This window comes from Pseudorca crassidens, chromosome 9, assembly GCF_039906515.1.
Source record: "Pseudorca crassidens isolate mPseCra1 chromosome 9, mPseCra1.hap1, whole genome shotgun sequence".
NCBI classification, from domain to species: domain Eukaryota; kingdom Metazoa; phylum Chordata; class Mammalia; order Artiodactyla; family Delphinidae; genus Pseudorca; species Pseudorca crassidens.
In genome coordinates, this window is record NC_090304.1 from 72,250,016 (window position 1) to 72,276,860 (window position 26,845).

General features: G+C 35.9%; 2 protein-coding genes across 6 annotated transcripts in view; one reads left to right on the forward strand and one right to left on the reverse strand.

Annotated features, from left to right (window-relative positions):
• Nucleotides 1-5,638: 5,638 nt before the first annotated feature.
• FAM76B (family with sequence similarity 76 member B) lies at nt 5,639-25,766 on the reverse strand. Of its 3 annotated transcripts, XM_067750769.1 has the most exons (11): nt 25,356-25,766; nt 24,461-24,525; nt 23,514-23,568; nt 22,307-22,462; nt 20,320-20,519; nt 17,122-17,169; nt 16,852-16,932; nt 16,074-16,209; nt 13,001-13,102; nt 10,211-10,339; nt 5,639-8,284 (listed from the first exon to the last, which is right to left on the reverse strand). In XM_067750769.1, exons 1-10 carry the CDS (start codon nt 25,440-25,442, stop codon nt 10,253-10,255), a joined length of 1,017 nt encoding a protein of 338 aa, XP_067606870.1. In that variant the 5' UTR covers nt 25,443-25,766; the 3' UTR covers nt 5,639-8,284; nt 10,211-10,252. The 3 variants fall into 3 exon arrangements, with proteins under 3 accessions (XP_067606870.1, XP_067606869.1, XP_067606868.1); XM_067750768.1 differs by lacking the exon at nt 10,211-10,339 and having other exon boundaries at nt 16,074-16,206; XM_067750767.1 differs by lacking the exon at nt 10,211-10,339.
• A 401-nt stretch (nt 25,767-26,167) lies between these two features.
• The window catches only part of CEP57 (centrosomal protein 57), a 47,515-nt gene continuing 46,837 nt past the window's right edge, over nt 26,168-26,845 (forward strand). For 2 of the 3 annotated variants that reach the window (XM_067750764.1, XM_067750765.1), the window contains exon 1: nt 26,408-26,687. In XM_067750764.1, the coding sequence (XP_067606865.1) occupies nt 26,643-26,687 (45 nt within the window). In that variant the 5' untranslated portion in view covers nt 26,408-26,642. Of the gene's footprint in view, nt 26,688-26,845 lie in introns of all 3 variants that reach the window. The other variant, XR_010946246.1, reaches the window with a different exon arrangement.

Sequence of the window (26,845 nt, forward strand, 5' to 3'; positions counted from 1 at the left end):
GAGCAACTCTAACCATTCGATGTAAGGGTATACGAAAGAACCAGCAAAAGCAGCAGCAAGAAAAGTTAAACAGGCAAGTGTAATGTTCTGGAAGTCATGTGTCTTTGTATGTTTTTTTTTTTTTTGGCTGCGTTGGATCTTCGTTGCTGCATGTGGGCTTTCTCTAGCTGCGGCGAGTTGCAGTGCGCGGGCTTCTCATTGTGGTGGCTTCTCTTGTTGCAGAGCACGGGCTCTAGGCGCACGGGCTTCAGTAGTTGAGGCTCATGGGCTCTAGAGCGCAGGCTCAGTAGTTGTGGTGCACGGACTTCGTTGCTTCGCAGCATGTGGGATCTTCCCGGAGCAGGGATCAAACCCATGTTCCTTGCATTGGCAGGCAGATTCTTAACCACTGCACCACCAGGGAATTCCTAGTTTTTTTTTTCTTTAAAAAAATGGTTTTATCTTAGTAACTCCCTTCTTAATGTTATCATTCATGAATATCTGTAATTTATCATACTTTCTGAAATAACTTAATTACCTGGCTGTTTCTTCTAGATTGTGAGCTTCTGAGAATGAAGATCTATCTTTGCATCTTTGTAGCAACTGGCACAGTGACTGGCACGTAGTACATAATAGATGCTTCTAGTTTAATAGGAAATTCACTCCTCCGAAATGAAATCACCTGTACAATAAGGTGACAGTCATTGAGATTCCCAATTAATTCGAAATCAGCAATAACTCAGACATAATTAAAATAACTAAGATATTTAGATTATGTGGCACCATCAAGGACTCAGCCACCAACATCTGCTGTACTGAATCCTACAATGAAAGGGACCCCATCCTTGCCTTGACTTCTACCAAAGTGTCTCAGCTTTTGTTTGTTTTACATATCGGTACTCCTGATAAGATTTTATTTGATAAAAGAAAAGTAGTTCCATGGTTAAAAACTATGAAGACATTAATCAACCCTAATAGTGTGTTGTCATCAGACTCATCAAAAGACATGCTTGAAAACTGAAAAGGCACCGTTAGCCTTCATGTTATCTTTAAAAATATTTAGTTGATTAAGTAAACAATTGCTTAGTCATATTGTATGTCTACAATGTGCCAGAGATTATGTAAAGTGCTTTGTATATTAATACTTTATCTTATTAACTGTCAATAACAACCCTATAAATTGTGACACAGATGAGGAAACTGAGACTCGGGGATATTAATAAATATACCCCCAAAACTTCCAGTTAATAAATGGCAGAGCCGGCTTTGAAACTAGATTTGACTCCAAAAATAGTGGTCTTAAATACTAGGCTCTACTGCCTTACGTGTATGGCTATGAAAGAAAGGCTATGAAATTACTACAAATGGTTTTTTATAATGTAGGAGTTGCTTTTGTTATGGAGGTGAGGGGAGAAGGGAAGGATGAAAACAGGAATAAAAATTACATTTATAATTTTTATAATTATAGCCCTTACTCACAGATAATGTTAGAAGAAAATGGACGAAACAGAAACACGAATGATCCCAAGTGGTAGAATTGTGGGTGGGTTTTTTTCCCTTACTTCTACTCTTTATTGGTATTATCCTTAATTTTTTCAAAGAAGGTATATTGTTTAAGGTGAGTCATAATTCAGCGGGGTTGGTGGTGGTATTTTTTATTATGAAAAAAACCCTTAACTTACACTAAAGTTGAACTGAAGAGTATAATGAACTGCCATATACCAATTCTGGAACTCAATTCCGATAATTAACAACTACAGTCAATCCTGTTTTGTTTATATTCCCATCCACATCCCTCCCTATATTATTCTGAGTCAAACACCAAACATCATGTCATTTCACTGTATCTGAGTAGGTGTCTTAAACATAGCTGCAGTAAAGCCATTATCACACCTAAAAGTTTAATAGTAATTCCTTGCTATTATTAAATAACCAGTCAATATTCAAACTTCCAGTTGTCATAAATGCTAAAATATGTTTTTTTCAATTTTTAAGTTGTTTTGATTAAAGATCCAAATCAGATCCACATATTGTGATTGGTTGATATCTTCTAAGTACCTCTCACCTTGTATGTTTCCCTCCAACTCCCCTCCATCACTTTTTTCTCCTTGCAAATTATTGAAGAAACAATTGTGCCAACTGCATCCCTTCAGTGTCATTCAACATAATATGCTGTTCTCTTTCCTGTAAATTGGTAGATACTTGATCAGATTTAGGTATGATTCTTTTTGGCAAAACTACTCTATGTGTCATAGTGTGCTCCTCCCTCAGAAAGCACGCGATGCTAAGAGTGAGTCTTTGTTTACTTTTAGCAGCTGAACAATAGCATGGCCAATGCTTATTATCTCCATTAATTCATTGGAAGTTGCAAAGTGATGATACTGTAATTCCATCATTCCTTTTTCACTCATTAAATGGGACTTTTTTTTTTAAGAAAAAGTATCCTTCATTTACTACTTGCCTATCCAGAGGTACAGTGTGTATGGGAACTGTAGGAAATATTGAATCCTTTTCTGTTTATTTACCAGTTTTCAAAATATTGTCAGCTTGCTAGTATCCTCCAATGGTGATCAATTAGTGCTTTGGTTTTTGTATGGTGTCTCTTTATTTAGTATCATTTTGAACTCATGTATTTAAACATATTCAGCGTTTCCACCCACTACAGATAATTATTTTCTATATTGATGTTCAAATTGTGCTATCTGCCAACTGGCTCGTGAGTCTTTTGAGTGTACTAAATCATCCTTTATAGCTTTCTTGCTATCTGACCTGACAAGATATGCAGGCTCATTTTATACTTTTCCTACTGAATATATCTATTTCTTCTTAAAGTAACTTGAGTTTATGCTGATAATTCTAATTAAAAACAGGGCTCTACAGATTTTCCTAAACTTATATCTCCTTTCTCTTCAGCCAAGAATCCTAGTCCTAAACAATGAATGGAATGATAGAATTAGAAAATCACATAATTATTCACTTGCCTTATTCACAATGTTTTATTCCACACAACAATCTCAGAATGCTGACACTGTCACCAATATGATTGTCAACAGTGTAAGATGATTTTGCAGTTCTTTTTTACTTTAGGACATATCCCACTAGGGAGGTACAAATTATCGCATTTTATAGCAATTGGCATAGTTATCTGTGTGGCTGTGGCACCAACTGTTTATATATTTAGGTACATTTGGTGTTTTTTTTTTTTTTTTTTGATTATAACATTGTAAAGATATTTAAGTGACTCCAAAGTCAAACCAACAAAACATGGTATATTCCAAGAATTCTAGCTTCCAACATTGTCCCTTCCAACGTATTCCTCCCCCCACCCCCTTATTGGTAACCATTTTTTAAAAATTATGGTTAAACCTTCAATTTTAAAAAAAATATAATCATATACTTGTGTGTATGTGTGCGGGTATAGAGCCCTACCCTTCTTAAATAGTAACATGCTACAACACACTTTCCTCTAGTTTGCTTCTCTCAATTAACAATGTATCCTAGAGAAGTAGCTGAGTTAGTTTTACAGCTACATAGTATCCATTACATGGACATACCATAGTTTTTTAACCAATCCCTTGAAACTATTTTTTTAAATTTTTTTTTCTAAGTGTGTATTCGGGATAGAATTTTAGAAATTGGATTGCTAGGTCAAAGAACAACTGCATATGTAATTTTGCTGGTTACTAAAATTTACCTCCATAGGGACTGTTTTGCAATGACAAATAGGAATATAGGAAAGTGTTTCCCCACAACTTTGTCAACAAAGTATGTTGTCAGATTTGGAATATTGCAAACCCACAGGTGAGAAATTGTAACTCCATATACTTTTGATTTTCATTTTTCTTATTATGGGTGAAGTTGAGCATCTTTTCACATGGTTAAGAACCATGTGCATTTTTCCTATGAACTGTCTACTCATTTCTCTTGCCTAGTTTGCTATAGGGTTGTTGGTCTCTTTCTTCTCTATTTAGGAAACAAGTCAATCATTTTACTCAAGATACAGTTTCCAACCCTCTAATCATATAACTTTTCAGACTACGCATTTCTTGAAAAGTGGTGACTAGCACCACATATTCCAAATGCAATCATATCACATTAAACATGAGAGAAAGAACACTGGGCTTGAATCATGTACCATCTCGTCAATTAAAAAAACAAATTCTGTGCCTTATATGTCAAGGCATAAGCTTGTTGCATCCAACTGACTTTTCTCACTATCCTCAACTTCTTAGCTATGTCTGATATGACTATACACATCCCTCCTTAAAACTTCATTTGTGTGGCAAACTGGCTAGGTACAAATCACTTAAACCAAGCTACCTTAAATTCTTTTTGGAAAATGTCAGGACATTAATAAAAGTCAATACTTAAGTCATTTGCCCTTTCTGGCTCCATTTCTTCAGCTATGAAATAAAGCAGTTGGTCTTCTTAAAGTGTCAAATTATCTGGTCTTACATCACTTCCTTTTCAAAAATCTACTGAGGACTACCCCAACTGCTTTTAAAACACATCTCCAAAAACTTTTCCAAGTTTATTCTTCCCCAAATGTCTTCCACTCACTGTCTCTTAAACCTCATTTTTTTTTTTCTTATTTGTACACTTCTTGGGCCAGAAGCATCAGCATTACCTGGGAGTTTTAAATGCAAATTTGGGGGCCCCATCCCAGAGCTATGGACTCAAGAAACTGGGGCTGAGGCCCAGCAACACATGCTTAACAAGCCCCACACCCTGACTCCTGACTGACGCACGCTCAAGTTTGAGAAAACAATGATATAGCCTAACCTTTCCCACAATTCTGCGAATGCCCTTGCTAAAAGCTATTAGCTTCTATTGCATTTTAACTAAGTTCCAGGTATTTTTTCATGTATATTGTCTCCCCAGCTAGGCTAGAAATTAAAGTCAGGTCTTCATCTCTTATCCTATCAAACAATCTAGCATGGTTCTAGTCACGTTCCAACGTTTGCAAAAACCTCAACTACATATAGCTTGATTCACCTATTGTTGCTTTGAAATAGCACAATAAAAATTTATATAATTTCTTTCCAGGAAAATAACTATTTCATGAGAGCAGTCTTAAAAGATAGGAAAATTAAATTTGTTTGGCCTGAGTCAACTCCTTCAAATCTATCGTTTTAGAAAAATGTAGGTGAAACTTACTGTAGGCTCAATAATGTTCTCCCGAAATGTCCAAGTCCTAAACCCTGGAACATTATATAAATACTATGTTACCTTACATGACAAAAGGGAGTATACAGATGTAATTAAGGACCTGAGACAGGGAGACTATCCTGATCATCCAGGTGCGCCCGACAATGTCCTTATAAGGGGGAACAGAGAGAGACACTATGACCAAAGAGAGATCATATGACGACAGACGCAGAGACACTTGAAAATGCTGTACTTTCGGCTTTGAAGATGGAGGAGGGGGCAAAGAGCCACAGAATGCAAGGAATGCAGCTCCAGAAGCTAGAAAAGGCAAGAAAACACTTACTTCCCTAGAGCCTCCAAAAGGAACCAGACCTGCCAACACCCTGACTTTAGCCCTGTGAAACTGATTTTGGACTTCTGGCCTCCAGAACTGTAAGAGAATTGATCCGTGCTATTTTAAGCCACTAAATTTGTGGTAAGTTGTTAACAGCAGCAATAGGAAATCAATACGAAGCTTTTGACAAGTTTTTATTGTGAAATATTGGATTTAGAAAAAAAGTACAAAATGTCAACAGTCAAATGTGTACAGGTACAGTATTTCAATAGTCTATACATGTGAACAGCTTAACAGGTTCACTGCAGAATGCATATTTAGACCAATACAATCTAAAAAGGACTGCAATATTCACAGGCTATTAATACATAAATAACTGGAGCCAAAATGACCCTCACTGGTAAATGCTAATCGATAGCTGAAAACAGGCTAGAAAGCACAATACGGCACACCATAGTATCTCCTTACAGGTCCACATTGAGAGGATATCAGGTCATTATGTCAATACACTACAGATTCAGGACTGGGACTCAATTACTAGTTTATACAACTGCAAAATAATAGGTTATAAAACCAGGTCATAGAATAAAGAGAGGGCATTTAATTAGGACTAAATACTGTGAAGCCCCTAAAAGGTTTTAGCCTTGGAATTTACAAAGCTTAAGTATTTAGACTCATTTCAATTTTTAATCTCTTACCTAAAAAACGGGGAAGGGGCATCTTTCTTTTGTAGCAGCTCCAACAAGGTATAGAACTATTACACAGTTTAAAACCATAATGACCACTGTGGATTGACAAATGGCTATGAAACCAGAATACAAACATTATAAGTTTTAAAGAAAGGTAATGACGGTATTATGAATTTAGCAAATCCTGAAAACGTTAAAATCTGTGTTAAGGAGGCATTACCTATCATTGTTGAGAATACTAAGTTTAGGAAGATTACTGCATGAAGATTTCATACAAATAAACTGGTTTAATTCTTTCAAGTCTGACTGATTCAATATTTTACTATCACTTGAAAATTACCCTAGGTATATGTTTTCAAATTGGACAAAGAATTATTTGAAATCTGTTTATAATGAATCACTAGGAATAATCTACTGAAACATGAATCATGTTAAAAACAATTATTACAATCATCCTGTGTTCTGCGGAAAGAGGATCTTTGATAGGACATTCATAATCAATGCTTCAAGACTGATAAATTTAATAACAGTTTACTTGAAACAAATTTACTTTGCCCATAAATTCCTAAGAGAAGGAGCCTTCTACTCTATACAGTATATCTAGCAATGCTTGATGCTTTAAAATTGAACTGAAACTCTGAACAGGCGTTTACTAAGTAGGAGATCAATTCTATTACAGGCTGAAAACCACTGGATTAGAACACAATTAGTCAATAACTTCTCCTAACCTATCCCACCCTACCTTAACCTTTTATAGACAATTTTAAAGACTCTGATATAATTTTCTTATAAATAGTGCCTGAATCTTGCAGTAGATTCTAATTTATTTAAAGATAATCACAGATTTATTTAAAAGAGATTTTTTTCCAGATTTGCTTTAACTTACAAATTAAGTATGGTGTACATAAATATTAACTTAGATAACCACATATTATAGGGAAAGCAGATATATGGACCACTGCAGAAAAATTATTAATTTTTTAAAATTTTAATAAAAGAAAAATAAAACATGTAACACAAAATATGAACATGAAGCCATATGACATAAAAAATAAAATTATTCTATCAGAAGTGATTTAAAATTAAATCTTTTGGGAAGTATTTTGACATAATTCAATGAATTCAATGACCAACAGCTTCCCATATCACACAAACAAAGCACAAAATTATCTAAAGTCTAGATGCATTATCAGTTCTTAATGCAACCTCAAACATTTTACTAGCAACGTTGATTTCCTTTTGAAATAGGCTTCTGTACATATGCATTTATATACAAACATTTATTAAACATGATTTTAAAACAAACTGTATGTACAAAAGATCAGCATTCCTATAAATAAAAACATTAGGTGGCAAAAAGGCACTTGTAAGTAAAAATCTACAGTAGTTTTTACAAAACAAACACATTTACCTTGGATACTGTACAATAAACATTAATTCCTATACCAATAATGAAAATACTAGTTTACTAACTAATGGTAACGATGTAACTTTAAAAAACATATTTACATATACTCTGAAGTCCATTTAATAAAAGCACCATGATTCTCTCCTAAAGTCATGTTCATGAAAAGGAAAAACACAATTACCAAAAAACCAGTGTTCACAATTTTTCTTGTTTAAAAGTTTTTGTATTTCTAAATTGAAAACTGTTTATATGAAATTAGCATAGTGTAAGACAAAAAACAAAACAAAAAGCCCTGCTGCTCTGACTTCTGAAAACCATACCTACTCTATTATTGCATGTTGTATTTTATAAAGAGCACTACTCATGCACTCCCTTACAACTGTTTAATACTATTGCTGGCAAAAAAGTTCCTGGATATCAAATAATTAAAAAGTTGCTTCAAACCAGTTGAAGTTTTATTTGAATGTTATACAACTTAAAAAATGCTGTATATCAGTTACAAAAGTGAATAGGAAACATGCCAATTTATTTGGTGTGCAAAAATATTTTTCCACTACACAGAATTTAAGGGCTTCACAGAATTTTTTTCCAATTTTACATTTTCAGCAGAAACACTAATGAATAACCAACCACTTCTCAAGGGGATGTTAATATGCTTCCACTTTTGTCAAACTTTTTACCCTTTGACAATGCTGCAACCTGTTTGAGTAGTTCTCTGTTTTTGGCCTGTGGAAGACAAAAATATTTATGATTAAAAATGTTTCAAACATTAAGTTATGCTGAAGAATACTATTTCAAATATTTTACTGAAACACTAACAGAATAAATGAAAGAGTTGATATATTTAGGTTCATCTCTTTAATGTTGGATATGTAGAAGGAAAATGCTAGATTCGTTTATCAGCCCCCTTTGTAATGGCAATATTAAAGTAATTGTTGTCCAAAGATATAATTGGTTACACAAAAGGCAACTTAAAGTGAATCCCTTTAAAAGAGGGTCAAAATTTTAAATAGGGGAAAAATATTTTTGTTTTATCTGAAAAACATGAAACAAAAACTATGAATATAAGTACTGTTATATGATTAATAAGATCAAATAAGTGATAATTTGAGAGGGCTATTTTCAGACAAACTCTACAAAGTCTTTCATTTTGATGTTTACATATTTATAGAGCAAGCATAAGAGGTCCTTTTTGCAAAAATATTCAGACTTTATCACTTTCCGAAAGGGACTACTCTCTTAATGATATTCAAAAGAAAACTTTTTGAAGCACCCATCACAACCACCCTTTCTGGTCTTTTTGTTGTTGTTGTTGTTCCTTTAATTGGCATACAGTTACTTGGTATTGGCTTTGATATAATTTGAGCAGTTACACATCATCACTATTTTCATTTTCACGGAAGGCTGAAATTTCTTTTCAAAGATTCAAGATTTCATTTTGCCATCAATCTGAACTGAATTTGCAAGTCATTCAAATGTTCCATCCACCACTGACAACACACTGTCCTCAAGCCAATGTGCTATGACAGTCACTAGTGCTTAGTGAGGAGGAAGGTACAAATGGGGGCCTTCAGTGAATATTTTCAAATTTTGACTACATCCATCTCCCTGTGTAATCTCTTAACTGTGGCAATGTAGATAATAAAGGACCCTCCATATATACAAATATGTTAATGCACAAATGCTTTTGGAGTTTTTGAGCCAAAACAGGGAGAATGTTGACAACAGTCTGGAATCTGAGAACTGACAAAATTTCAGAAGATATCCTCTGGTTTACGTTTGAAAACCATTTTCCTGCACAGGTCTCAAGATTTTTTATTATCTACACTTTTTTAACCTCAGTGCTTTATCTTCTACTCTAATTTTAGCCTTTGTATGGCACTCTGCCTTTTCAGTATACCATCTTAAAGCAGTTTCATAGAATATAAACCTTTCCCAGGCTTTGTACGTCCCAACCCTCCGCAACCCTTCACCATCAAATTCTCCCTAATTAATACCCATGACCTCCAAAATACAAATATCCTAGCTATCTTACATTTGCAAGTCAAATCATTTTTTAATGTTCGACTGTATGATTAATAGCATTTCTTTATTCCACGATTATTAAATAATTAAGGTGGTAATTAAGGGCTTCAATTTCAAATTCAATTTCAAATTTGGAAAATCATCAAGAATTTAAAAGGATTTTTATTTTCCCTTTAAAAAGAAATAGTTTGAGAAACTCAGACGACAAATCAGTGAGAATGCCTGGCAGTTAGTGGAAGTCAAGTGCACGCAACCATTATCAATTGGTGTATTACTCAGCTGACCAGTCCTAGTAAACATGGTAGTTATAAGTTGTTTTCTTTTCATTGTTTGCTACATATTATTCAATATATAACTATAATAGACTCACTGGTTAAAAAAAGGAATCTTAAGAAACAGAAATTTTAAAATACAAATTAATGAAGGGCATAAAAAAAGGAAAATGTCTGCAAACTTGCCTCAAAGAGATCTCTGTCAGATTTGTTATACAAAAGTGTTTACACTGACATAGCAAATCATTAAAGAGTTAATTTTCAAACTATCTTTTCTCATTCATCAAGAAAAAAACAAAAAAATCAATGAGTTTATAATTTTCATATTCTAAGTATGAAATACAAGAACTCAAACCTTAGGTATTGAAAGAAGTTTTTCCTTTTAATTCTTTAGCAGCTAATTTTCAATCTGCATGTATATATTCAGTCTCCTAATCACGTCACTAGTAAATTTATTTGCTGATAAATTATGTAAGAAAAAAGCCTTTAAGAAAAATAAACAGTAAGTCAGTTGTTAAATGGGGACAAGTCCAAATCTGTCTTATTCTTATTTTGGTATATTTAAAATATATTTTATAGAAATATTTAACATATATGCATTAAAATTTTTTATCCTAATATTACTTCTTTATTATGCACCATGCAAAAATCAATTATTTAAGAACTCTTAAGCAAGTTAAGTTAAAAATGTTTAGAAATGCTGGCCTCAAGAAAAGAATATGTCAATTACGAATCACACAGATCCTGCTTTGAATCCTGGCTCTGCCACTTATCTGCTATGTAACTTGGGAGTCTACTTTCTCATATGTAAAACAGAAACTTCACCATCTACCTCAACAGGAGTTGAAAGAACTAATCAAATATACAAAACACTTAGCCTAACACAGTGGCTGGTATATGGTAGGCACTCAAATGTTAATTCCCTTTCCCCTTTTATCAACTTACCTCCTAAATGAAGGTATACTTTTTATTTGGCTTTCTTGATACTTTAGACAATTTGGTTTTTGTTTGGTTGGTTGGGATTTGTTGTGGGGTTTTTGTCTTTTTGTTTTCGGTATTTTGGACAATTTTTTTCTTGTGATGCTCAGTGCTTATTTTTCAAGTTTGGTAGTTTCAAATGTTTTGAGAGTTATTATAACAAGATAAATTTTCTGCTTCAGCATTCAGTTTCTTATGACAAAAAGAAAAACAGTTCACTATGTTTACTCACTTAGGTGGAGAACCTTACTAGTACATGGTTGCTAAAGGGAGTGGGGTTAAAAGAGGATACGTAACTGTGTCAGAATGTCACCAGTAATAATACACATGATAAAGGGAAGTGGCCTCACAATAAGGATGAAGTAGAAAACCTGAGTAAGCTGAGGTGGGAGTCAGTGCAGAACAGGAGAAAAGTATAGTTAAATCTGAGTCAGAAGATATAGGTTTCTATGTCACTTCTGACTCTGTGACCAGAGCTTCATCTGGATACCACATAACTTAAAGTTACTGTAGGGAGCAAATAAGAGAGCCTATGTAAAATTATGTTGAAAATGTATACTTCTATATAATTATTAGTTATTATTAAATTATATGAAACTTCAGCTACCAACCAGGAAGAGGTAGCCTTAAGATACCAATCAGGCTAAGATGTCAAAGAGAGGTTCCCTTGTGATTACAACTACAAAAGGAAACAAAAAATTGCTCTTTTGAACAGTGAGAAGTACTAAGTTTTATCATAGTTAAGTACTGCTCACAGGTTTTCTGTCATGTCATTCTGGATTTATTCATGTCTTGGTTAAATCACATTAAACAAGAGATCACCATGCAGAAGATTTTGTTTCCAGTAATCATTCAGCACTAATAACTGAATGAGTAAAATAACATAAAACTACTGCTTGCTGGTGGATGAGAAACAATAATGTACAAGAAGCCTAATATATAAAATGGGCAATCTCTCAGAACAGAGGGCAGATGGGCATTTCCATAAATCGTCACTCATTCAACAAACCATTTGAATTCCTACTATGTGTCAGGTTCTACGGAAGTTTCTCTTCAGAATTCTCTGTAATAGTAAGATCAGCATTACGACTAGGCAATCTCTACCTTGAATTTCAACAGGTTCCTAAATCCACTTTACAATCTTACTCAATTTAAGCTATTTTCAAAGTATGAAGAACACAAAACCAAAAGATAGGAAATAGCAAATATCCCTTGATATTACAGTTAAAAAAACAAAAAAAAACAAAAAAAAAACAAAAGCAGGGCAATATTAATTCCTTCCTTCCCAAGCTACACTCTCCCATCAAGAGCCTAAAGTCTGTGTGCTGCCATCTTCTATGCTTTTAAGACTTAATTCTACAAATGTCAGAATGTATAAATCGATAAAACATATGATTAACTTAGTGTAGTCTGATTTCTAAATTTATGAAACCTAGGTGAAAAAAGGCTTAAATAAGGGAATAACCTAAATCTGTTTGATGCTCTCCATCTCTGCATTCCAGACCTCAGAAACCACCCTCGTCACTGTGGTGACTCTCGGCATCACCATTCAGTTGTTTTGTATATGGACACCTTACTGAGTATCCTCTGCAGTACTCCGAGGAGGTTGGCCTACATCCTTAGAGGCTCCCTGCTGTGGATACAGCAGAACCCTATTTGGCACTTTAAAAATCACAGTACGGAGGTTAAAGTGCACTCTTTGGCCTTGCATCTCTGCATGCAGCATGAATTTCCTCCACTCGAGGTCCCATAAATTGGTTTTGTAGCCCCACCTCTCCTCCCATTATCTGGGAGGAAACAGGAAGAATAACTACATAATGTACTGAAGACCTTACTTTCACCTTAGTTTCATGAATCTGATTTTTAATTTTTTGCTTTTCACCTGAGGATCAACTGAACATACTTCAGTGATATCCTCCTCTGAGAACCCCATTTGAACTTTAGGCAAAAGGTTTCAGAATTAATCTACTGAATCCCCTTATCAAGTGATTTCAGGCAATAACTTCTAATGGGAGCAGGATTACAAGGTATTTTAAGTCAAAATCAAAGCTGAAAATGCTCTAGATATGCATAAAGTAGGGATACCAATACCAGTCTAAGAGAAAGAATACTATTAACCAAGTTTACCCCTCCTTGCCTAACAGTTTACAAAAATAATCTCATTTACCTGGAGTTGTTCCACAGTTTCTTTGTGAGCTTTTTCCATACTGTTCATCTTTGTTCTCAAGTTTGACTCTTGGTACTGAAAGTCTGCCTTAAGTTCAGTTAACTGAAAGATTAAAGAAAAAAAAATACATATATATATATATATGTATATACATGTATATATATATATATATGCATATGCACAAACACATCGTTAAATATTTTTCACAATAGGGCTTCCCTGGTGGAGCAGTGGTTGGGAGTCCGCCTGCTGATGCAGGGGACGCGGGTTCATGCCCCAGTCCGGGAAGATCCCACATGCCGCAGAGCGGCTGGGCCCGTGAGCCATGGCCGCTGAGCCTGCGCGTCCGGAGCCTGTGCTCCGCAACGGGAGAGGCCGCGGCAGTGAGAGGCCCGCGTACCGCAAAAAAAAAAAAAAAAAATATTTTTCACAATAAACTCACAATTCATTATAAAAGTGGAGAAGGTTAACAGCAGTTTACTGAGTTTTGTAACTTATCTCGAATTTGTTTTGAGAAATGATGAATTCTATCTAATTTACTACTTTAACATTAATACAATTTTAATGTTAAGATAATATTGAAACATCAGTATAACTTTTGAGAACTTGTCTTTTTTTTTTCTTTTTAAAGGTGGTTTCACTGGACACAGTTTGGCAACTGGTATGCCAACAGAAAAGCTTAATGGTTAATACCTTGGAACATGCTTCAGTTAAAACATACTTCACATTATATCTAAACAAAATAAACAGTAAAACTGGTTTCAGGTTACAACAGTCTTTCAATGAAAAAAGAAAAAAGTTTCACACTGGGCAAGTACATAAAGGAACAGTCTTATCAACCAAAAGCTATGTTGCTTTTGTTTTAAAATTTATGTGCAGAATTCCATATCCAATACCACTTAAGATTTGAGGTAAAAATGGAGAACAAAGAACAGAAATACAACTAACACAGAATAAGAAAGGAAAGGGGGTTACTTTAAAATTTGGGCTAAATTAGGCAACGTAAGAAAAAAGATGGTGATTTGAGGAAGGAAAGACAGCTATATGACAATTTTTTTCATAAATATAAATGACATACATAAAGATACAAAATCTCATGACTTCATACTAAAAAATAAGTTGGTATTATATAACTTCAACATAAGAACCAGGCAGAAGAAAGCTTCTGGTTATTTTTAATTGGTTTTCATTATGTAAGCTTTAAAGTTTTGCACGTTCTTTTCTGTAATTACTCGGTAGCCAGTAAACAAAGAAGTACACCAAAAAGAGAGAAAGGAAGTCACAGTGCCCTATATTCTGATTTTCTGAATAAAAGCTCTCGCTTTTTGTCCAGTTCAAAGAATAACTGAATCCTGCTTTCTACATTACAAAGGAATTCCTTTTCTGAAATGTCAGTTCACATCAGATAAGCTATGATATTTTCATCACTACACTGTGAGTTGCCTCCAGATTATGAATTTCTGGAAGATAAGAATCATGTCTTATTTCACCTTTTTATCCTCATGATCTAGTACATCGCTGGCTCTAGAAGTCACTGAATAAAGTGAAATAAATTCTAGAAAATAACGTGGTTGTCTTACATTTACATTATTTTAAAAAGCTGTAAGTATGTAGCTATTTTAGGCTTACAATTATTTTCCTCATAGTACTGCTAATTTCCATCCCCATTAGTGTTTAAGAAAAAAGGAACACTAACAAAACCAGAAAACTTTTCACTAACTGCACTAACATAGAATAGTGATACTTGAAGAAAAAAAAACATCTAAAAAAGCCAAAATTCCACAATTCATTACTACGTAGTTTTGGAATCATTGCTATTTTATAGTAAACTTCCCATTTTATTCAACTTTTATCTAGGTTAGTACAGATAGACCTGTCTTTGTATAACAGAAATGTTTCTAATATTTTGTATGTAAAACAAATTTCCATTAAAGCTAATTTAAAATATTCTGTTGTTAAGCAAAAAGAACCATAAAAAATAAAATACTCCTAACTATCCTATTGTTGTCTATGTCAATCCTAAATTTCATTTATCGAATTTGCTTAAGGTAAGGTACAAATGTATTAAAATAAATTTAAATCCATTAATCATCAAGGTGTGGGAAAATGTAACATAAAAGTTACATTTTTACATGAAAGCCAGAGTAAAAGCCAACTCAGACTCAAGAACTACTATGGAATCTCAGAGATAGCTACATACTACATATTCATAATCACAACTTGTTGATAATTTTAAAAGAACGCTTTTAATGTTTTCCTATTGCAATGATATGTTTGAAATAGGTCAAGCCAGACAGTCTAGGATCATAAAGCAAGTACAGAAGTAGGTTCTACCCTCAAAGAAGACCAAACCCCAGTAATAGCAGCTATGAGCACTTATACATGCCAGAAGCTGTAAGTAAACACTTTACATTCTCATTTAATCACAACCATCTTCCCATGAGATGGTGTTAATATTCTCATTTTTAAAATGAGAAAACTGAGGCCCAAACAGGTAAAATTCTGCTCAAGTGCACACAGAAAGTATTAGAACTTTTCACTAAACAGACAACATATTCGATATTCCTCTTTATCTAACTGATAAAGTCCCAATAAGTACACTTACTTCCTATCTTAGATACCTATTGTTAATCATTACCACATAGGAAATTCCCACAGCATTAATTTTCTCCACTTATTTGATCTTGATTGAAATAAATATATAATTGGTATATTAGACTATATTCAATTACTTTCTTATACCAAAAGAATTGACATAATATTCCATTTACATCTCTTTTTCAAATTAAGACAATAGATCTAATTTTAGATTACAGGCTTACTGAAAACTAATGTTCAGAAATTATTAGAATTCTAATCAGCTCTCAATTGATTCTTAGAACTAAAATTCTGAAGTACCGCTTTTACATATCATAATTAGATGGCCTACGTTCCACTTTGGGCTTCTGTGTCTTATAAGAATCATGTACCACAAACATGATCAAGTTATTGAAGAAAGTCTAACAAAATTTGCAATTATCAAGCAAGAGTCAAGATGTAAACCTTACCAGGCTTCAGTGAACCATGTACTTACCTTTTTATCTTTTTCTAAAATGGTCTGGTCTCTCTGTTGTAAGAGACGTTTAAGTGACATCACTTCTTCTTTCAGTTGACTTATAAGGACAAAATTGTCTGTTCCCCCACTATCTGCTGACTGATTTATAGAGCTACTAAAAAGAAAAGAGTAAAACACAGTTAAATGAAGTAGAAGGAAAATTAGCAGGTGTTCAAATTGCATAAATTAGACAATTCCACAAACATCCTTAAGGCTAATGCAAAAAAATATGTACCTGACAGAAATGGATGCAACTGGCAAATTACCTTACTAATGGCACACATTACATACACCTGCAGAAATATAATTCAGTATTAGCTTTTAGGGGGTCAATACTTCTAGTGTAAAGCAATAGGCAGCCAATTTGTACAGTAACATCAGCAAACTTTTGGCTAATGAACTAAAACAAAGTCACTCTCAAAATACTTTAAATCTAAAAACATTTTCCAAGCAGGTCTATTTCAAATATCACAATTAGTTTTGTGTTTCACTGAAGAATAATTAAGATAATGTTCTCTATTCAGATTTTTTTTCAAAACCCAAATTTATGCCCCAAACAGAACATCATTCAGTGCCACTTTCTTATTGCTAAAATTAAGTTAAAAATTTTAACTGATTATGTTTACTCTTCTAGGTGACTCAAAGAAGTCAATGTAGAAGATACATGTTCTATTCTTTTACCTAGTAATAATTGGCAATCAGCCATAACTGTTCAATTAAGTTGAATTTTCACAGCACTAAAGGAATTCATTTTTACCTATCTCCATTAGATGGCTTAGATTCCAATTTGGGCTTTTTCTTTGGAGTTTCATTCTGAATTGCTGCAGAGGATTTATGGCTGAAACCAAACATTAATAAAAATAATTAGAGTAAAAAGGGCATAGGCATCAAATGAAAAGTTATTCTTCTTCCCCTAAAGTTTTACTGAACATCAGTTTTTTTAAAGCCTAAGTAACAAAGTTAAAGGAATATCACATGTTAAAAAATACATGTCAAAATACTTCATAAAATACGTTAACATATTTACCTCTGTTTCCACAGTCCCTGCTCTTGTTCTGGACTCAGATTGCTGATTCTGAAAAATACACAGATGATATCTAATAACATTTATTTAACCCATCAACATTTTAACAGCATTCTTCCCAATGGAATCAAATGATATATGTTTATATTCTTTTGTTCTGAGAAAGGCATATTCAACTAAGTTTTCAGCCTAAGCTAATATATATTGAATAAATCCATTCCAATAAGATAAATTCTAATCAAATGACTACTAGCCATCTTAAGTTGTTTAAGAAAGGTAAGATGATAGGGACTGGATTTTCTTTTTAATCAGGACTTTCAATAATTCAATTTAATATCATATTAAGGGTTAGGGTATATGAGCATGAAAACCACCACAACAGGGTTCTATAATGACAAAGTCTGAAAATCATCATTCTTAGGCTACCCTTACTATTTCAGACAGATGTTTTATCTTAAAGTTAAGGCCTTCCTAATAAGCCTACGTAGAGATTCCTTTGGAATAACTCAAGTTGCTCACAATAGTGTGTCAAGTTGAACCAGGAAATATCTGAGTTTTTCTTTCTTTCCTAGTTTTCCTAAGAATCTTTTCCAAAGTCTCATCTTTCATTAGGCTGTACTCTGGAGCAGTCATGCTGATAATACTGGGAAATCTCATAGTAACTACTGATTTTACTTTTACTTATAATTACTACTACAGTACTACTTCTTTTCCACTATGCCGCAATACTAGCAACCACTTTATAACTCACTATGAATTGTCCATACTTTTTTCCTGTACTTTCACATTGGCCAATCCTTCATTAACCTCTAGCTTATTCATTCAACAGGTGCAGAGCATCTCCTATGTACTGCACACCACGTAAACTGCTGACCCTTGAACAACATGGGGGTTTGGGGGTGCTGATCCTCTGTGCAGTTGAAAATCTGCACTTAACTTTACAGTCAGCCCTCCATATAGGAGGTTCTGCATCCACAGACTCAATCAACCACAGATCATGTAGAACTGTAGTAAATATTTAGTAAAAAAAAAATTAAAAATCTAAGTATATAAGTGGATCTATGCAGTTCTAACATGTTGTTCAAGGGTCCACTGTATATACAATATAAGAGATGTTAAAAAGACCTGGGCTGTGTGACCTTTTGCAAGTTCTTAAAATCCCTGAGTCTCAGTTACCTCATCTGTCAAATGGATATAAAACATACCTTATAGGGAAAATGAGGATTAAATGAGTTACCTATGTAAAGACACTTAGCACAGTGCTAGCATACACAAAATAAAAATATGTACATATGTTTGTGTGTGTATATAAAATTTACTATTCTTTTAGCTGTAGAAGCTTTTTAACCATGTTCTTAAGAATCAGCTATAAATAACAAGCTGGGGAAACAGCAGCTGTAATTCTCTCAACCTGAGTTATTCTCTACTTGTGGCAATGAACGGCAACCTTACTGAGGAATTCAGTTGCCATTTTGTTTCTTTTACAAATTTCATTAAAAGCATTAGCAAGGTATATAATCACACATGAATTAACAGAACTATCCAGACCTCAAAATGAGAAAAATGACATTAATAATGACTTAAAAGAAACAGAATCTCAGCTTTCTGAGGTGGGCTATTTCTTGCATCCATGTTAACCTGAGTTTCTTCCTTCCCCCATCACTATATATCACAATATGTAAGCTCTTCATAATCATCCTTATCCAATGAACTTAAGATAGGGCTCCACAAACTGGTTGCCTACTCATCAAATACAAAATAGTATTTGCATATCTTAAATAATCAAAAGGAAAATAAAAAGTCAATCCATTCTCTTTCCCTTTACTTCTGAAACCTTAATTTCAAAAGATTAAGTTCCTGTCACAAAATTTGATCTTTATAAACATAATCTGAGTGTGTCCTTTCACATCATGCTAAAACAAATTTATCTGTAAAAGGCAAGGGAAAGGGACATTTCAGCTGAGTCTTAGGTCTGACAGTTATCATCATGGTAGTTATTTCCTCATATTTTTTCCTAAAGCAAGAAGCAAAATCAAGGAAGGTTTACATTCCTTTGTTCCTTGGGATACACTGATACAGAGACCACAAGATTTCTTCAAAGTAGCCAGATTAGAAGTCATTACGCAGTCTACCACTGTTACATCCAGAAAGCACTACAACACAGTGAGACAAATGGAAAAATTGCTAGAGAAGCAAACAATCTCAGTGCCTCAATAAACCCCCATAATCTAATATGTGCTTGCCTATAATTCAGAATCAAATGTTGTTAATTAAACAGAACTACATTACATTCCACAAATATCTTCATGTGTTCCTAACTAGGGCAGGCATCAGTTTTCTGTAAATGAAACTGTTTTAACTGTCTAGAACTTTAAAAAGGCTCAGAGAAATTTGTGAAAAAAAAATAAATTCTCCTGAAAATCAGTGGGTATCATGTCCCCTTCTTCTCCATTTTAATTTTTGTGTTTATTTTGCATTTTAATATTCTTGATTTGTCCATGAAGACTAAAACTACACCTTAAAAAAACTTTACACACATAAAAGGTTAAGATACTACTACTATGTAACTTTTCTCCCTAAGGCAATTTAAAAATCAAGTAGTTGTTAATATTTGAAGAGTTCCTGTCTGTTTTTAAAAAAAAGCAAAGTACCATGTCAAAAAGATTACTTCTCACACTTTGTGAACCTTCAAGGTTTAGAATGCTTCCATCACGGTCACAAATGACAGTGTTGCAATCTGTTCTCCAAAAATACATTTCCTAGTCACTGGTTTAAATTTGTTTTAACTAAAAAAAGTTAATAGTAACTGAGGTAAATAAAATTTTTACAAGTAAAATCCTAACAATTCTTTGAACAAAAAAAGAATATTGAGGCTTTTGATAACATGAATCAATGAAGCATCAATTAACTCTGATGTACTTATATTCTGACTTCATTATATGATCATAACTTTATGTTGTAAATCTCTAAAAGTCCTATCTTTATATTTATGGTAAACAACTACACTCATTATGTGTAATTCTGTACACTGAATAAAGTGGGGAACAGCCCTAGAAGCTGTCATGGTAACACACAAGAAGCTTACCATGTACAATGGAAACTAGACAAGCACATAGCTAGCGTTTACAAAAAGTTAAACACTAAAATCTGGCACTAAAATGCCAGTGAGGACTTTGGAAAACACAATTTCAAAGTACTTACTTGTGATGGCTACTGCTGTGACGATGGTGATGGTGATGATGGTGGTGATGATGTTTTGAATGATGCTGGTCTTTCTCAGTAAGAGATGAAGAAGATGAATTTGAATGTGACGATCCCAGGCTCTTCCTTTGTTCTTTTGTCTTCTGCAAAACTCTCTTGTACGATAAAGTACAGAGCCAGCATAATAACTTCCCATCAACCTTTTAAAAGAAAATGCTTATATTAGATTAAATATACGTGTAACTGGCTATAAGTGAAACCAGGTGAAGATAAACTGCTCAACTGCTGGTGTGCATGTGCGCACTCTCTCTCTCTCTCTCTCTCTCTCTCACACACACACACACAGACTGTTGCAAAATGGAAGTAAAAGTAGACTTTTCCGAAACTTGGGGAAATGCTTATTTAGAGGATCATAAAATTAGAAAGGATGATATATGGACTTCCATTAGTTTTGAGGCATTTTTAAATTTGGAGAGGAAAACTTATTTTCTTATTACTAGAAAATAAGCATAACTTGATGATATACTTCAAAGAAACCTTATCTAAGCACTATCATAAATTCTTAAATTACTGTGTAACTACTAAAATGACAAAGTATTTCCCATGAAAGCAAAACTGTTAAAGAAAAAATGAGATTGAATGACATATAGAATCGACTCTCATTTGCAGATTTTGTATTGGCAAATTCACCACCTATTAGCTAAAATTTATGTCACCCCTAAATCAATTTGTAGCACTTTTGTGATCATACACCCACATAAACAGAAGAGCAAAAAAATGTGTGTAGCTAGACGGCAAATGTTCCCAGATGAGGTTAACACGGTGATGCTTTGCTGTCTTTCTTCAGCTCTCATACCGTAAACAAGTATCCTTTTCAGTCTACCTACTATCATGTTTTTCACATTTGTGCTTTTTATTAGTGATTTCACTGTTAAAATGGTCCCCAAAGGTAGTGCTAAAGTGATGTACAGTGTTCCTAAGCATAAGGCGACTATGATGTACTTTATGTGGAAAATATCTGTTAGATAAGATTCATTCAGGCATAGTTATAGTGCTGTTTGCTATGAGTTCAATTTAATCAATCAACAATATATATTAAGGTGTCTTTAAACAGAAACATACACAAAACAAAACAAAATTAGGTACCGATCCACTGATTACCACGTTGTGACCAGAGGCAGGGACCTATCCTGTATTGTCCGTAGGAGCAACAGTTCTATTCACTAACTCAGTGTTTGCAGCAACTTTATAGAACACAACTCTCACAGACAATGGGAGGCCAGTGTCTGCGTGTCAACGGGGAGGAAAAGAGACTTCTTTCCAAAATTAAGACTAAAATTAAGTTCCTATCCTCTATTTGTTCAAATGAGAAGTGCTGGAGGAACATGTCTTACAACTAGGGTACATATATTGCTGTGGAGAAACACGGCAGAGCCCCTCAAAGAGACCGTCATCCTCCAAATCAACTGAAACTGACAGTCATCAGGAGGCCTGTGTGAATGCTCAGCAGAGAAATGTCACACACATATAGATACCTTTTAAGTCACTGTAGGTAGAGAAAAACAAACAATGGTATAAAATATGAGCCCCAAATCAAAAGGTACATGACTAACTTTGAATCATATGTGTTAAAGTGCCATCAGGTATATTTTCACACCAGCAACTTCAAGTAACCAGCAAAAAGGTAAGTAGCTGAAAAGATTTAAAAGCAGTTAGTAATTCTCCCACACCAAATACTGGATAACCAAATAGTACAGAATAGCTATCACAGAACGTTTTTTAAAGTATAGTAATCTCAACTGATCAACAGGAATCTACATATCATGCCAGCAAGGAGAAAATGCACTGTTCCTGCACTTTCTTCTAACCACCTGCTTTCAGGGACCCAAAGAATACATCAAGCTTCAGTAATACATTAAGTATAATAACTTCCAACTTGTTTGTGTTTTATTTAATTTCCAGATGTCATAAAATAAATAAAACATACCTTTCTTCTTCCTTCCTCCTTCCGATCAAAAGCACATTGCTGTTTGCACTGTTCACAAGTCTGAGGTGGTCCATATTTTTTTTCTGAATTTGTGCAACGCTGACACTTGGTACCAATAAATGCTGCAATTATGTTACAGTATTGACAAGGCTTAGGCTGAAAAACAGATATATATTTTCTTTGAGACATTTTAAAATACTAAAATTTTGCTGCATAAAATATACCCAGTGAACAGGACATATTTTAGGAATTAATTAAGGAAACTAATAGGCAAAAAGTTTTCTGTGAAGTATGTTGCCCTATCATAGTCAAAGACATTTATTATGTTTCTATTCATTTGCTAACATTTATTTCTAGACTCATTAAACTTTTCGTTAGTTAAATAAGATCCTGAAAAATGTACTTATGACCTGCATAGTATGTTATATAATACAAAAGCTACATGTAAAGACGTTTCAATAAATGAAAACAAAGGTACACACTGACAAAAGTTTCATGTATCCAGTATTTGGGGGAGTGAATTTCTACTAACTTAATATCCTGTTAGCTTAATTACTATATCATTTATTCAAAATACATTTAACAACTTTTCATCATATATAGGTACAGCTGATGCAAGAAATAGGTGAGTTTTCAACTAAAAAAAACTGGCACAAGCATATTCAACATAACTATAACAAACATACCTTGATGTTCTTTGATATTCAAAAGACAACTGAAGATTTTAGAATCCCTTAAGGCCAGAAATTTGACTATTCATGACTGTAATATACCAATAATAACTATAATATACATATAAGAAAAAAACTTATACTAGGATAACTTCTTGACTTTTGTGACTAAATGCCTGAACTGTGCCACTATATAAAAATTGTCAGAGGTTCTGAGGAAGAGGTAAAGTACAGTTATGCAAACTTTATAAGTAGGTTCTCTACAACCAGGAGTTTGTTTGCTATATTTGACTCCTTAAAGAATAAAATCATAACTTCCCCACTGAAATTCAATATATATAAACATGCACATAATATGACTGTTTTAAAATTTCATCTTCTCATCAGACTCTCTATAGAAAGTTTCTTTCCTGAAATATTTTGGTACTTGAAATATTTAAGAACATAGCATACATATTTTTTAAAAGGTCCATCTTTGTGAAAACATTAATTGACCAGCAGCAATAAAATGAGATGAAAATATAAGATATACTTACGGTGCCAAATTGCTTCACATTTTGAGCACACTTCTTACAAATCGTGTTAGTTTTGCTGAAAAGGAAATTGTATATCGATGATGAAACTTATGCAGCACGATGCTGAACTAAAGCAAGCAAAGTGTACTATTAGTAGAAGTGTACCATGTGCTTTAGTAGTACTTAAAACTTACTCTAACACAGAGTAAGAATTTTTTAAAAATGCAAACGTAAGGATCTTTTTAGGAACTTCTTAGGATCTTTTTAGGATCTTCTTAGGATCTTTTTTGCTCCCCTTAATTAAGATAAATGTTTTCATACATTTTTATTGTGTATTTTAAATGGAAACAAATCAAAAAACCCTATTGTTTTCTATCTAGTTCCAAAATCCTCACACTTGCCACTATTTATGCACAGCACCAGTGCCTATCTAACCTTCCACTGGGTGCTCTCCACTATTATGATGCTCACACCTACTTGTGAAAAAATTATTTGTTCTTCTCTTAAGCTCTTGTGCATGCACTGAGGCTCTAACAGGAATCACTCCATTAAGAAATATGTGCTGTTCTTCCACTGGTAAAAAGTTACTGGATTTCACCCTTGGAAGGTAGCTGGTAACACTATAGACCTTTCCTCAGGTCCATGTCAGCATTAACGTTCTGCCATTTTTTAATAGTTTAACAGTAACAGTTTATATTTGCACTTTTCATTAGCAAGGCTGTACATTTTCCATGCAATAATTTATTTTTTATCTCCTCAGGTATAAAGTCTAGCTGTAAAATACCCATTAATTTTTGGTCAGCATTCTCTCTCCTACCATGCAAAAAGGGCTTACAACTTAAAGCTTAGAAACTAAACCATTTAATTTTTAAAAAAAACTGTAACATAAATATGGGATTACAACCCTCAAGTATTCCTTACAGACAATACTTTGTCTTTAACAATCAAAAACTGTTCAATATACAAACCTCTCTTGTTGAAATTCTGATCTGCAGTAAGTACATTTTACAATGGGATGCGCAATCCGACATTCCTGTAATAAGACAATATGTTAGTCACTATCTATCTCAAGGTCCCCAAAATTTCACGTTTCTGGTGGAAAATTATTACCCAACCTAGTCAAATGCCTAAAACATCAATAAAATCTGTCCCCCAACGTAGAAAATTGAATGATTTATCAAATAAGTAGCCAATTACAGCATAATTCCTTAGAGAAGGCTTATGTGTCTTTGTCTTTATTAGATGGGGGGGGTACGCAACAGATAAATTAAAATAAGCTGTCAGGGCCGATTCCAAGGACTGGTTAAATGTGAAACTACTTATTATTTTGCACCGTTGCTCACAGACAGCATCCCGGCTTTAATGGGATGGGAGGAGCTCCAAATCATAGAGCATTCTGTTCCCAAGCCAGACGCTTCGCTTTCCTGGACAGGGAAGAAGGATGCCATCAGCTTTGCGGCTTCAGGTTCCTAGCAAGAAAGTGCAAACACCGTCCTCTGCCTCCCGGTGGAAGGAGAGGACAGACTAGACAGAAAACCGAGATGAAAACATCTCCATCCCGGGGTCTCTGCGGCATAGACAGGTGGCTGCCTCACGCAGCCCCACCCCTGAGACCCCTCAACGTTGCTGGGGCCCGGCCCCCTCCTGGGTCGCTTGGAAGAGGGCAGGGTTCCGTCCTCCTCTCAGGGGCTTTCCCAGCTGATGCCCAGGTCCTCGGATAACGGGGTCTCTGAGTGAGGAGGCGAGGGCTCCAAACCCCCAAGGCGCCGGCGAAGAGAGAGGGGCTGCAGTGCAGCGGGCACCCAGCTCCCTCGGGCTATGGTCGAGGAAACCCCACCCGCCCACCACCCAGCGCCCACGGACCTTGCAAAGCTGCTGGCCCTGGGAGAGCTCCTCGAAGGGATAGCGCTGGGTACACTTGGTGCAGGCGTACAGGGCCGAGGCCGCCATCCTGCTCCTCAGTCTCCTCCTCCACCGCCGCCCGCTCCGAGGCGGGGCCCTACGGGGAACTCGGGCGCCGCCGCCGCCGCCGCCCGGGCCGCGGGCTCCTCCTCCTCCTCCTCCCCCTCCCCCGCGCCCACCAGAGCCTTGACGCGAGAGACCAAGGTACTGGAGACGCAGCCGTCTCCCTCCGCCTCCACTTCCGCCCCAGTCCACCCAGTGACGCCCTCCCAGCAGCTCCCGCTTAGGCCCCGAGAGCGGCGGAGGGAGACGAAGCGGATAGTTCGCTGCGGTTTAGCTGCGCGGCGACGGATCCGCTTCCTCCTCGGCCTCCCTTCCCCACCTCTGATTGGCTGGGGCGGCTACTGCGTCACTCGGTCGCTCCGCCCAACTCCTAACCCCCGCTACGCAGGGAGCTCCCACAAAGGGAGGAAGTCGCTGGCCAATAAAAGCCCGACGCTCTCAGCGCGCGAAAGCCGCTTTAAACTCACCCCGCCCAAAGGTCCCGGTCGCGGCTTTTCCTAGCAGCCAGTCCCAGGTTTGGGTGGAAACTTCCGAATCCAATTGGGCAGTTGTTTGCGGAGGTTTACTCTCTGCTCCTACTGTTTTTTTTTCCCTTGACTTCTATTGGACCAAATCTTTAAGCTCCCTCTCCTATTTGTTATTGGTCGAAAGGTAAGTACCTCACGTGGAGAGGCGTCCCTGATTCAAACTCACGCTCTCTCCGGCGATTAACGCAAGGGAAGTGATGGAGTGTTTTGAGCTTCGCATTCGCTTTTATTACAGTCATCCCATTCAGTCGCCACTGGAGACAACACAACGCCTCGCCCACGCTTCCCCTTCGAGAATGCCCGCCCCTGTGCAGAACCCGTTCAAGAGCCGCCCGGTAGCCAGCCACCCCAGTCCCCGCGGCGCGCTACCTTGTGACGTCACCGAGGGAAGAGGCGGATTCTCCTACCACCGGAAGACGTCTGATTTTTTGATTGGCTAGCCAGGACGTCTGTTAGGACGTGTTGCGCTTTTGGTGTGCACTCCGAGTGTGGGCGGCCCTGTGGGGGTGTGTGGCAGGGGTTTCCAGACCCGGGGCCAACATACCAGCCCCTTCCATCAGGGGTTCGGTTTAGGGTCGCCCCTGGCGGGCGGCTCTCGAATCTTGAAGAACAGCACGCGGACCCGGACCCTCCCGGGGCTGCGGAGGTCGGCAGGAAGATGGCGGCAGCGTCGGTCTCTGAGACTTCGGCTTCTCAGTTCTCGGTAAGAAGCGGTTGACGTTCGAATAGGCCCCGGGTCGGTCCTGGCGCCCCTTTGCTTTCTCTCACTCTTCAGAGCGCTCTCGGCCCAGAGTCTCACTCCATCTTGGGGAGCGGCGGGGGGCGCCTAGATCGCCCCTTGCTACCTCGGCGCCCACCGCT

Excerpts from the sequence above, each read along its gene's own strand:
- FAM76B (XM_067750767.1), bottom strand. The coding sequence starts at position 25,442 with ATGGCGGCCTCGGCCCTGTACGCCTGCACCAAGTGTACCCAGCGCTAT. Across the intron at positions 22,463-23,513 it reads ATGTGAAGCAATTTGGCACC|CCTAAGCCTTGTCAATACTG; the intron begins GTAAGTATATCT and ends TCTGTTTTTCAG. Across the intron at positions 20,520-22,306 it reads AGGAGGAAGGAAGAAGAAAG|GTTGATGGGAAGTTATTATG; the intron begins GTATGTTTTATT and ends TTCTTTTAAAAG.